Source organism: Plodia interpunctella, chromosome 9 (assembly GCF_027563975.2).
Source record: "Plodia interpunctella isolate USDA-ARS_2022_Savannah chromosome 9, ilPloInte3.2, whole genome shotgun sequence".
Classification (NCBI taxonomy): domain Eukaryota; kingdom Metazoa; phylum Arthropoda; class Insecta; order Lepidoptera; family Pyralidae; genus Plodia; species Plodia interpunctella.
In genome coordinates, this window is record NC_071302.1 from 250,315 (window position 1) to 263,892 (window position 13,578).

The following is a 13,578-nucleotide window of genomic DNA, read 5'->3' on the forward strand; positions in this document are numbered from 1 at the left end:
CATAGTAAAGTGGAAACGCTAAGACAAGACTAGGTCAAAGTCAGGCGTCCAAGATAGTCGGCTGACGGTAGTCAGTTACTGCAAGTATAATGCAGGCAGAGCAACTATTAATGAAGACTAATAAATTTAAGAGAAAACAGTGAAAATGTTGACATTGAAAGATCGGTACCTTACATTTAGCAAGATCTTTACAAAATATTTTTATGAAACACTAGCCTGTCCCGGATCGCTCGAGTAAAATCATAATACTATACACCTTCCTCAGAAATTACTGAAATAATCACTATCTTAGTTATTTCAAAAATCTGTATCAAAATCTTACATAAGGATAAACAGACAGCAGAAAGCCGATTTTGTATCATACTATATAGTAATTGAAAATATTTTAAAATGTCGTCCAAAAAGCTTTTTAAAGTTTAATTAACATCAAGTTCAATTTATCGTCCGATACAGAATCAGGGATCTGTAAATTCCATTTGATCCGGTCCATAAAACGGACATGACACTTGAACGAATGGAGACAGGACGTTAACGAGTTAAGCAGAAGGTAATGGATTGGCCGGGTGCAGTGACGTCAGATTATGTGGTGACGTCACGTTTCACGTTCGCTCCAATCAGGATAATGGCCTGAAGTAATATAATTATTGAGTTCATGTAATGTACTATGATTTTGTAAATTTCATTTAGAGTACAGGACTAATAACTTCCACCTCATTTGGTATTCAGTGATGATGTGGTAATTTCCATTAAACAATCTTGAATGGTGATAACAGCTACCTATTTCATATTTTGATATTCTCCTATCATAAGTAGGTAACACTAAATACAGAAAACTTGAGTAATAAACAGAAATTATTATTTTTTTTTGTAAATCGGAGAACATTATTGCAATGTTATCATTCCTCTAATCAGGATCGGACAAATGTGTAAATGTGTTCACGTGTTAACAACGGCCGCCACCCACCTGCTTCTATTCTTAGGCACATAATTGGAGTTGGCGTGCGTTGTTTTAAATTTCTTTACTTTTTTTCGCGTGCGTCCAATTTGCAGTATATTACCTCCAGCGAGGTGTAGGTAGAAATATTTCACACAGTGCTAAGTGGAAACCGCTAGCAGTTCAAAGTGCAATAGGGAATATATTATTATAGTGATAAAAGAAAGAATTAGAATTTACTAATGCCTATATTTGAACTATAATATCATGTTGTAACAGGAATGGAAACTTTAGCAATATTTATATCCATTATTAAGCTAAAGTATCATAAAGTTTGTCAAATGGCGTTAAAGTCTCAAGAGCTTTGACATTAAATCTAAAAATAAGTTCATCAGGCTTCCGCATAAGGTCTCCCAGACGGGGCTCAAACAGGGGCTGAATAATTGATTGGTCTTAACAAGGATCAAATACATCAGGGAGATCCTCTGAATGAAGCTGTTTTTGAGTTGGAAATATCGTTTTTTAGATCAAAGAAGTTTTGCTAAAGGTTAAGACAATTCATTTTTACGCTAAAACTTCCATAGCAATTACTGCTTGTACGCGTGATCTTCATGGTTCCTATAGAAAGTTGAATAAGTGTTGGATTTTGATAAACTTCAGTAAAAGTAGCAAATTCCGCCCAACTTTAAACATCTGAAGAACAAAATTAATCGTTCATAGAAAACATTTCAATTCCGGCAAGCGCGAGCATTACTTTCAATCTCATCAATCACAGTCTTAGAAAGGGAGGGGGGGGGAGTGGAATCAGTGGAGGGGTGTATCTCGGATTAAGCTGGAAGGAATGAGTTGCATGGAGACGCGTATGTAGCTGGTTTAGCTGTTTATTTAACTACTATTTCCTGTAAACTTATAACACGACATTTATGTTACGCCATATTTTGTGCTTTATTAATAGTTAATATTTCTCAGTTTGTTTGTACTTATGAATATTATAGAAAAAAAGCATTTCGCCTCATTTCTTATTTCTTCAAATCCGTTAAGCAGTTGTCAAATAATTTCGCCAATTTTAGCATTGTCCTGGTATTCCCCTGTAATAGTTTTGCAGGATAGTGTTTTCTGCAAATCAGGGCATAAACTTTATCGGCGCCCCATAAATTGCACAAAATAAAGAGCATCCTAGTCACAAGACAAGAAAAAAGTGTGAAATGTAGAAACTATTACTATACCATTAGTTTTAGTTGTGTATTTTATTTTCGCGTGAGATTAGTTTGATAGATTAGGTTAAAACCAACACTATTGAAATCTACGCTTTTTACGTATATGAGAGTTTTGAAATATAGTGTCCGACTGTTTAGAGCCCCTGTTTGACATGCCCCCGGTTTTAGTTAGCATCTAGATGATTCGAGTTCATTTCATCGAGACATCCAATTGTCAAATTTTTACAAAAGGTAGTCTCTAAAATAACAAAAATAAAACTAAAATTTAATGTGTTATAAAATAAAATGAGAATAGTTACATATAATTTGAAAAAATATGTTTCAACGACTTTATTTGTTATATTTGTTGATATTCAACGTCGAGGAAGTCCAGCGATGTCGACTGAATTCTAGAAACCATTTTGGAGAACCTTTGCCAGTCATTATCAAGGATGGAAAGCTACTGGAGCCCACAGACAGGTATGGCAATGTCGATTTGACAAGAGGCGAAAATTTAACATTAAGTTGCGAAGGATCTGGCCACTTATACCACCCTAGTATGAATCATGAAGAAATCACAGCGACTATAACTTGTGATACAGGAGAATACTTCACGAATAACGCATGGTTGAATGGTTCAGCTGGCTTCACCAGCTTCCGTTGTTCCTATCCACCACCCCACGTTAGCGAACGAACAAATCGTACCTGTTTTCAAGACAATAGAATCTACGAGGTCGGATATCGTATTCAAAATGAATGGTACCCTATTTACGAGTCTTGTTTCGATGAAAATCGCCTTAATGCTATATACTCCAAGTACACACAGAAACCCTACAATGCGAACTATCAAACCAGAGTTGAACGGCCCTATTTCATAGATGATAATAATATTTACAGATCTGTGGGCGTTGAATCGTTATTTTCTCCAAAAGGCCAAAAAAATGGTGTCGCTAATCTAGTTGGTTCGAGAGTCAATAGTTACTTTGTAGGAGACCAGTTGTTATCAAGAGGGCATCTTGCTGCTAAAACAGACTTTGTGTATGCATTCGGCGAGCGTGCCACTTTCCATTATGTCAACTGTGCTCCTCAGTGGACTGGTTTCAACGGAGGCAATTGGAATACACTAGAAGTGGATCTTAGAAACCATGTCAATTATGCTAATTATTACACTATAATATACACTGGAACATACGGAGTTTCAAGTTTGATGAATGATCAATATCAAAGGGTTCATTTGTATCTTACTGAAGATTACAACAATAATCAGGTCGTGCCAGTCCCTGAGTATTTTTACAAAGTGGTTTATGAACCGAGTACTCAAAAAGGTATAGCATTTATTGGTATTAATAATCCTTATTATAGTGTCAATGAAGCCGTGGACATGTTTTTCTGCCCTGACCTCTGTCGCGGCGGCTTGGACCTCAGCTGGTTGAGCTGGCATCCGAACAATCCAAGTGAGGGGTTTACTTTTTGCTGCAGTGTTCCTGATTTTAGACAAACAGTGCGACATCTTCCTCATTTTGAAGTAACGGGGCTACTAACGTATTATTTTTTCGATAAGAGTTTAATATATTTTCTAATTTGCTATCGTTTTTTATGCGTGCCACATTCCTAGTTTCACAAAAAAAATGTTTATCTGTGCTAACAGTTCAAAACTGAACACAATTATTGCGCTCGTCTGCGCGCTGCGTCGACTTAATAAATTCCGTAGTATAACTGAAAAGAAATTCTTCTTACAAGCATGTGAGTTATTCAAGATGCACAATGCAAGTGGATACAAGTGTCAAGTTCCGATGGCGTCATTGTGTTTTACAGATTATGGAAGTTTATGGTGGTCTGGAATACTATAAGTTTTGAATTGTTTATTTGTAATAATTTTATAGTTTTGAGACAGAAATTAATAAAATATAATTTGTATTATTTTTTTATAGGCTCTTATTCTTTAGTACGATTCAAAAAGGTCCACCATAAATTGATGGGTGCTGTAATATTTTGTTACGTCATTGCAATTTTATTAACATTTGAAATTTATATGTTCCAATCATGGATTTAGTAAGTACTTCGTACAACCTACTAATTCCATGGTTCCAATCTAAATTTGAATTCACCTTTTATTTTGTAGCTCCTTGACTCTGCGTTTAGTTCTCTCCTGAGCGACATGTGTCGTGTGTCGACAGTGAGGCGACACGTGGTATTGTTTACGTTTTGTTTGCCGCCCGACACCACCTTTGTAGGCCCAAACACGGTCGGAATTCTGTTACCCATTTGAACTATTGTGTAAGTGTAAATATTTAATGTGAAAAACAGGTGTAAGTTATTTTAAACGGACTGTATTTCTTTTGAATACCTGAATATATTTTGGTTGATATGGCTGACAGCGCTTACCTGAAACAAAATGATTATAAATTATTTCTATGCCAATAATTATGTCAAAGAATTTCAGATAATGGAAAGCTCTTCTAACGTGATAAGGTTCAGTACTAAGTCAGGTTATTTGGGCATTTTTTCTCAGAATTGATCGTTCCCAAATGCTAATAGTTTGTACCTTTGAGAATTATTAACTAAAACATAATGAAAAAGTACCAGTGAAAATTCAAGCTTTAAAAAAGCCGATGTGAGATTGAAATGATAATGTATTGTTAATTGCTTCATAGCCGTAGTCGTGGTTATTGCGTGGAATGAAACATACACAATAACTTTCTTGGCATTATTAATTGAGTGGTTTGCCATTGCCTTCTCCATTTCACACAAGTTAATAAGAATCAACCAGTGTGCAGGTTTCCTCACGATGTTTTCCTTCACCGGAAGCAAGTGGTGGTCGATGAAAACTTCTATACTTACATGAGTCAGATTGGTATACAAACTCATGTGGCACGAGTAGGATTCGAACCTGGGACCTTTCGATCCACAGGCGGGCGTCTTAACCATTACACCACCACTGCTTCGTATTGTTAAAGCAGCTATTGTAATGTATCTACGAGTGTATTATTTAATATTTGTGTTATTACTAGTATTATCTATATGTTTTACAATTTATTTTATGTAAAGAACTTAAATTAAAAAAATAATTGTTGTTTTTCGAAGATTTATATACATTTTCAAAACAACAATTCTCTTTTAAGTTTTCGAAAAACAATCCACTTCAAAAATTAAATGCCGAGTCAAAACAGTCGATATCAAACAAGATTAAAAACATAAATATACTTTATACGCAGACAAATAAATGGACGTCCAGTAAAATCCAGCCCGAAGCTGGCGAGGCGTCGGCGATAAACATTTTTAATAAACATTGGCAGTTCGGGAACAATTGGGTTTTCTGGCAACATTCACACTGTCTCTAGAGCACATATTATTTTATCGAATATTACTCTGGACTATTTTTTATATGCAAATTTGGTAACAGAAGAAAGTTTGACGAGATTGAGATATCTGATCAATACAGTTACATAGTTATGGTATTACGTGCGGCATTTTGATTATCACTACTTAAACACACGTATAAAACAAAGTCGCTTCCCTCTGTCTGTCTGTCCCTATGTATGTTTGTATTTTTAAAAACTACGCGATGGGTTTTGCTGCGGGTTTTTTAGTAGATAGAGTGATTCAAGAGGAAGGTTTCGTTGTATAAATTATTATAGTTATGGCAAAATCGGGCCCGGCCGTACCATCAAACTTTTTCTTCATATAAAGCGATATGAAGAAAAAGTTTGATGGTAACAAACTATGGCATCGTGCACAACCATACATGTAACAAGTTAACAGCGAAAAGTCGTAACGACGACGCAGCGTGTGACCGCGATAAAATTTTACGACAGCTGACTTCGGCCGAGCTTTAGCTAACTTGGCGATCTCTTCAACAAACGGAGACATTTGAGAAGGACGAGGTTACTAGCTACCAAACAATGTAATAGGTTACAATGGCGTAACTTTATTTTTACAATACGGTTGACCCAAAACGATTTGTACTTGTGGATGTACTTATGATTCGTGGTATCATTTATAGTACAGAAGTAATACTAAAACACGAGAACTAAAACGCTGAATCGAAACTTTCCACAATCCTCAAATCGCCACTCACAAATTCACCAGATTCTAAACATGAATATTTGGCTACTCTTATCGCATTCGTTTTCCCGAGCCATGTATTTGCGTATGTATATACGGCTTTATCTGCAAGGATTTGAATACGATTTCAACGCATAGACTTTTGATGTTATAGTGGTGCTTGATCGCGGCTACACCCGCGTTATTTTTTCAAAATGAATCTCCTTCTTCCCTACTTTTTGGATATCCTGTAGAATTATTTACATTTAAGTTGATGTAATGGTTAGTAAATGGTATAAACCCTTCCATGAAAGGACATGTTGCTTCTCCAATAAAATAATGTAATGTCATGGATGGGGGTAAATGTTTGTCGATTTACTACAAAAAGGTCTGTTCACATTTCTTCAAATCACATTTCAGGATTTTATTTTAACATCCGCCGTAACTGGTCCATTTCCCCACACACGTCACGAAGCCGGCGGGAAAAGAGATCGAAATATCGCTGACGAATAAAACATACGATTTAGTCAGAAAAATAGATTCAGTTTTATTTAATTTGCGAAGGCTTAAACGGACCGATTCCGGTTTTAACTCGTTTTAACCGAGTTTGTTTGTAGTTTTCGGTTCCTAAATAAACTCGCATGTACATAGCAAACTGTTTCCGTTATTGCTTTGCTAAAAGTGCCGAGTTTTGTGTGTGAAAATTAATTATTTAAACTAAAATTTGAGCGTGGATGGATGAATAATTATTTTGAAAAATAAAATGTTAATTGAATTAAATTTAAATAAAAAAATTATGAACATATTTGTAATTTACGAAATAATCTAAATTGGAATGCACTGATTTAAAAATGATATAGATCATAACTAAATTTAAAATTTCGCATTTCATTATTAATTGCTTAATACGGATATTAAAACGAAACGTCCGAAGTGTAAAAGGTACTTGCGCGGTTTATAGCCGTATTAAGTAATTGATGATAAATTATGACACCACAATAGCAAGCGGCAGCCAATAAAATGTTTGTAAATAATTGTAAAATAACAATTTCCATTAATTAGGTAGTGCTTTAGAAAATGGAACATTGATTTTTTTATATAAATCAGCTGCCAGTTCCCATTCAACCTGGCTATTTTAAATTTTGGGGCATACTAGTAATCTCCGAATGTATCGACATGGTTATATTATATAAGTGATTGTGATAATATGATGATTTCAAATTACGCACCACTTGCAATTTATCTTCTTATGTATTTACGTATTTGTGTTCGGAAGTTCATTTTGAAGATTTAAGACTTAATTGGACCTGCGAATTGGAACTAAAATTAAACAGCTAAAAAACGCGTTACCATTTAAATATTTTGTGAATTTCTAGCTCTTAACGGTGGAAGTTAAGCAAGTGACTGACTTGTCCGTAGCTTTACTTACTTACATGCCAGCTACTTGCATGTATTTACAGTGGCACGAGCCTATAGCTAACATGCAAATTACAAGCATGTGTATTTCGACTACTGTGAAATGAAATTGCATCTTAAAATAAATCTGTCACTTCTGTCACGTCAAAAAAGTCGTCCACACAAATAAAGTCGGCGGCCGCTGACAGGGAGCGTTGGGTCGCGCGCTCGGCACCCGTGACGCGCTCGGCGCTGTCACGCCTGTCACGCTAATTTACGAGACGACGTGACGCGTGACGTCTGACACGAGGTGTCAATGCCAGTTTAACTGTGATTTCGCACTTTTAAATGTTAGATCGGGATACTTTTTAAAAATATGAAGATAATTACGAAAAAATCAAAGACATACAATGCGTGGAAAAAGATTCACATACAAACTTATTTAAAATGTACTCTCGAATTACAATGTTAAATTAACTTTCTAGTGCTTTATAACCAAAACAAGGCTGTATGTATTCTGCAACTAATAACCATCTTTGTTTTAGTTCGCTTTGTTTCGAAATAAAATCGTTTGTCATGTATTCCAATCTTAGTTTAAATTGCATCGTCTCGCTCAGAAGTCGGGCAACACAAGTTTCGGTATTTGTGCAGCTAAGAAATAGTGGATTGTATCAAATAAATTCTGCCCTTTTCAAATCTACAAACCAAATCTGTGTAAATAACAACGCAAAATAATTAAATGCACTTCAATATTTCACCTATGCAGCTATGCAATTTTAGATTTTCATCATTATTTTAAATTAATTTTTAGTTATTTATTTTGTCAATATTTAAAATGAAATTTTGAGATATTTCATATTGATACGACTTTTAGTAAAATCTTGTTAGGATGTAAAGAAAAAGTGTAATTTTACTAGCCGTCTAGGTACTCATTAATAATGAATTGCATGTTAGACACAAGCAATTCGTTGTTGTCCAGCGTCAGAATTGAGACAATGAACGGCGCTGGTGGCACTAGTGTCGCAGTGATGCGCCGGCGCAGTCGGTGGCGCGCTCCAGTGCTCCCCAGCCGCGGACGCGCCTCGTGCTAATTGCAACACAACTTTTTAAATTTCGTTTATTTTTAAGTTTATCTTAAGATTTTGTTCAATAATCTGAACCTTGTAATGTAATAAAAGAAATAATAATTTCATTTCAACTAAATCATGACCTAATAAAATAACGTAGCTATTTATTCAGGTATTGACAATATTTACTTTACGTAGGAAAGAAAAATTGGGAAATTGAAAGTTAAAAAAAAAATTTGTGAGGATAAAAATAAAAAAAAACACCATAAATAACATAAGAAACCATAATTTCATACATTTTGCTAAGTTTTCGTTATGCAAACGATTCTAGAAGAGTTAGCACATGCCATTTTGAAAATATAACTCATATTTATCGTTGTCCAAAATACAGTAACTTAGTAAGGTTGGTTTCCAAAAATGCATTTCCACAAATCAATCGTCGACGTAAACTGCGGTTAAAATTAGCCCCATCAGTACGTCGCGCGGCAGTCACTCCATAATCTGTCAGCTGTTAAAACGCCCGCGCGTCTGAGTGGCGCGATCAACAGGGTTGACCCTGTTGCTAAAAAAAATACCAAACTTCCCAAAACAACTTATATTTCTAAATAACTTCTTTTAAAAATCGTCTGTTACAAGCAAGAGCTTGTAACAGACGATTTTTAAATAAGAATTTAACTTGTAATATATCCCTGTATATTCGGGATGCTTTTCCAGATCGATTTTGAATCTTCAATCGACTTGAAATTTTATCATAGCACACGTTTAAATAGGATGGTGTACCCAGGAAGAGCTCCCGACGAGGGAACTCCTTGATGGTTGGACATGATTTTTTTGTCGCTCATTGATTGTAATAATATCTCTTTGACAATAATAAAAGCTTATGTCAAAAACGTCATTTTTGTGAAAAAAAAAGAAAGTATGTCAACAGCAATAGCATCTTATTGATATTTATTTATTGATACAATCTAGCAAGCATCATAATGATTAAGATTTATAAACTTTAAGAAGACAGAAAATCTTAGTGTAGACAACCCTAAAACCCAGAAGGACGTGCATCTGTTCACGCCTGGGATTATCTGATTGGATCAGGAGAGCAGTATTTTGCAGGTGAGCGCCGAACATTTTCCTTGTTAGTGATTACGAAAAGAATATAACTATTCATTAGACGTTTTGAATATAACTATTCATGACACTATTCATCAGAAGCAAAAGTAACAAATCCAACAATCTATATAAGATGAAATCGTTCCTTATAATCCCTACTGTCATTTTGTAGGTTGACCGAGCCAAATCTGGTAGAAACTTTAATAATAATTACAACTTTCAACAAAATTATTGTCATTACGATTATTGTCATAACCTATAAACTTTGCAAATTTTAAAGGTTTGACAAGTGCATTGCGATTCTGACATGTCAAAAACTCACTTCTGAATCCGAATTCCTTGTAGTTGTCATCTTAATCAACATTTGAAATTGGACTCTGAAAACCCTCTTGAAAATACAATGGGAGAATAATTGAAAATCAAAAAGCCGAATAAATTGTCACTTTACTATTAAGTTGTCTTTAAATAGCTAAAACTGCACACATGGGTTGACTATGAAGCTTGAAAAGCCCATTGATCTTACACGTCTAATAATAGCTCACACTTGACCCTTATCACTCTACACTTAAGGACACACGTGTTATTAGAGGTGCAAAGTTTAGTATTTCACTATCTACGCCTAAAAATAGAAGATCTCTTGAGCTTTTTTGTAAATGGTACACGGGTCACGTATTTTTAGAAGTATAGGTAATGTGAGAAGGTGCTATTGGATCGCATCGGTGCATTATGTGATGAATAGCTAATAACGGTGTTTATCGAGTGTTGAATTGCAGGGGCGTGACGGCAGGGTGAGCATTGTTGCTTTTTCAAATGGCAATGTTATCACGATCACAAGTTTGAAAGGTGTCACCGCTTAAAAAAAAATAAGTTATGCAATTTGAATTTTGATGTATCGAAACTTTTTCATCTTCTTGTGGAATCGGAATGACTATCAAAAGGTGTTTGACCGAATTTGATTGAAAAGGTACAAAATTGGAGTGCGACATCGAAGGAATGAAAAATATTAAATTTTTAAGGAACGTTAAAATATATACAAAAAATATCCCAATCCCAACTAATATTATAAACGAGAAAGTAAGTGTGTATGTTTGTTATCACTTCACGCATTATCTACTGGACCGATTATTATGAAATTTGGTACACCCGTAGAAAATAACCTGGAATAACACATAGGTACTTTTTATCCTGAAATTCTCATGGGAGCGAAGCCCTGGGATGCAGCTAGTTATAGAATATTTAATGAATGAAAGTATTTACGATTCGAACTCACAATGTGCCGCGACACAGAATATAATTCGCGCCCACCGCGCGTATCGATTAGCATACGATGCGATACACCGAATGACAGATTTTACGATGCACATAACATGCATTTAAATGGGATGTAATGTACGCTTTCGATGACGTGAGCCGGCATAGCAGTAGTGAACTTGAATGAACGAATTGAGATTCAAACGCTATCGTAAAACTGTGGCTCATGTAATATTAAATGATGAATTGTCATTTAAAATTATTACATATAATTTGAAAAAAACTTTAGATAATTAATAAAATAGACTTACTTTATCATGAAGTGTCAGGGAGGTATGAGGATTGCTTATACTAACTAACTACTAACTCCTATATGATACAGTACGTTTTAGTTCTAACACTACTACATTAGGTATTTCAGTTTAAGAGCTTATGGTCTCCCATACATAGCGCTTTATCATAACGTCTGTTTAGTTTTTTAAAAGAAATAAAAAGATTTCACAAACTCTAAAAAAAAAAGCAATCTAAAAGTTAGTACATTTTCGTGATAATAAAAAGCGTATACATTTTCTAGCGCTCCTAAAAGCTTGACAAATAAAAGAAGCCATGTTTTTTGGCCGGTTGTATTCGTATTTTTAAATCTGCATAAAGAGTGGTTTGCGGGCATTTAACAATATTTATTCGGAATCGCGTGGCCAGTGTCGCCTCGCCTCCGCAATGCGGCGCTGCTATAGTTGGATACTCTCTTCCAATGTAACAGACACCAGTATATAGAGTAAACACAATTCAGAATCAAAGATTTCTGTGTAACGTGTGTTTAGAAACGGAGTTAATTCTAAGTAAGGTTCAAAAGAATTTCTGTATTAAGTGTGGGTTGTACCGACAACTTTGGCGTTAGCATTAACGTGCGCAGATAAATGCAAAGTTCGCCATTTTATTTACACGTCAGCAACGCGCACGTTAAAATCAAACTCAAATTTGATGGTGCCACTTACCCTAAGAAATGTTATACATACATACACAAAGATTAAGTATACCTAGTAGTTAACGTACTTATTTATCATATATGATAGTTAACGTGAGTCTTTATACGAAGTTTTTAGTTTATATCCTCTTTATCATTAAACTACAGCTGTTAAAGTGAACTTCAATATTTTCAAGAGATAAAAAATAAGTATAATTTACGGCTTTCTTTGTATGTATCTTTCATGAGCAATAAAAAGTTTAGAAACATACAAAATTATGTCGGTAAGAGCACACCACTTGGGCCTACCTTCCTTTCCTCACAGTGAGATTTGCTCTTTGCAAAAACTATTAGTCTCCACGCCAGATGCCCTCTGTGTCTACAGTACCCCGCACAATGTATCGCCACCCCGGAATAAAGGAGTCTCAGACAGAAATCGTTTGCCTTATCGATACAGCCGACAATCGGATCCGATACATCGGGTCTGATTGTCGTGCTTTGGATGCCTTTGCGGATTATTTGTAGACTTTATCAGGACAACCCGCGTATTTTGTGCTCTTTGTTTGTACATTTTTGATGATTGCTTTTTTTCTAAGAACTAAGAAAGTATGTTATTGAATGTTGAGCTTAGTAAAGTATGTCTATAGATACCATAATAAATACCTATAACAAACAATATAAAATATATATATATATATAAAAGATATAAGAAACTAAACAAACTTCCCATCATTTCTATACTGTTTGCTCGCACCCTGACAGCTAAATCAAAGCAAAATTACACACAAGACGGTTTAGAGATTCTCCACGGTTTGTGCATAATAGCCGATAATACGCCATCATTCCCGTCCGCGGCAGGGGAAATGACACGTTGGCCGCCGAAGAAACTGGTATCAGAGGAATCTCGAAGTTAATAGATTTACATACTCGCGAGATTTACGCCGCGACGTAAAAGGGCTGATTGGGTGAGCCTCGGAATGTAAAGTGGCTATTAAAATCTGTATCAATTTGCGGCATTTAATTTTATGGAGATGGGAATAAAAATCAATTAGGACTTAATGCACTTTTTAATTTATAGCTTGCGATGGAGATAATACGAGTCTGCAGCTCTGCAGTGGAAAACGGAGGTGAAAATTATTTAAAAAATAAATTTAAAGTCATATTAACCATAGCAATATAATTATTGTAGAACTTCGTCGCCTCTTTCAATTAAAACAACATAGTAATGTGTGTGCGGTGTGTAGGTGGAGTAAAGCACTGAGTGGTAGCCTTCACCTGACCTGTCCGGTCAGGTGAAGGGAGCGTCGGACGACCTGCAATGATATGGGCGGCGATATAGTCGTACATGGATGAGAGGCACAGGACAGAGGAAGTTGGCGAACGCGGATGGGGGCCTGTGCTCAGCAGTGGGCGAAAAGGGGCTGAAATAATGATGATAAATTATTTCTGAAGAATAGAAGCCACCCGGACATTAATTTGTCATTGGAAAAATATGAAATGTAACAGACTCATTAAAACACGCAGTAAATCAGAGCATAACCATAAACTAGACTGATAATGTCTATGTTCAGAGCGAATCCATGTTAACCTGTAAAAGCCGAGTAAAGTTTAATGTCCTTCTGT

The 13,578-nt window shown here is 35.4% G+C and overlaps 2 protein-coding genes across 15 annotated transcripts in view; one reads left to right on the forward strand and one right to left on the reverse strand.

The window, feature by feature from the left end:
- LOC128672643 (uncharacterized protein) overlaps nt 1-13,578 on the reverse strand; it is a 315,359-nt gene that overhangs the window by 104,499 nt on the left and 197,282 nt on the right. The window lies entirely within an intron of this gene.
- On the forward strand, nt 2,376-4,019 carry LOC128672645 (uncharacterized). The gene has a single exon (XM_053749938.1). It carries the CDS (start codon nt 2,468-2,470, stop codon nt 3,743-3,745), a length of 1,278 nt encoding a protein of 425 aa, XP_053605913.1. The 5' UTR covers nt 2,376-2,467; the 3' UTR covers nt 3,746-4,019.

Bases quoted from the DNA above. Each gene is read 5' to 3' on its own strand.
- LOC128672645 (XM_053749938.1), top strand. From the start codon at position 2,468: ATGTTTCAACGACTTTATTTGTTATATTTGTTGATATTCAACGTCGAG.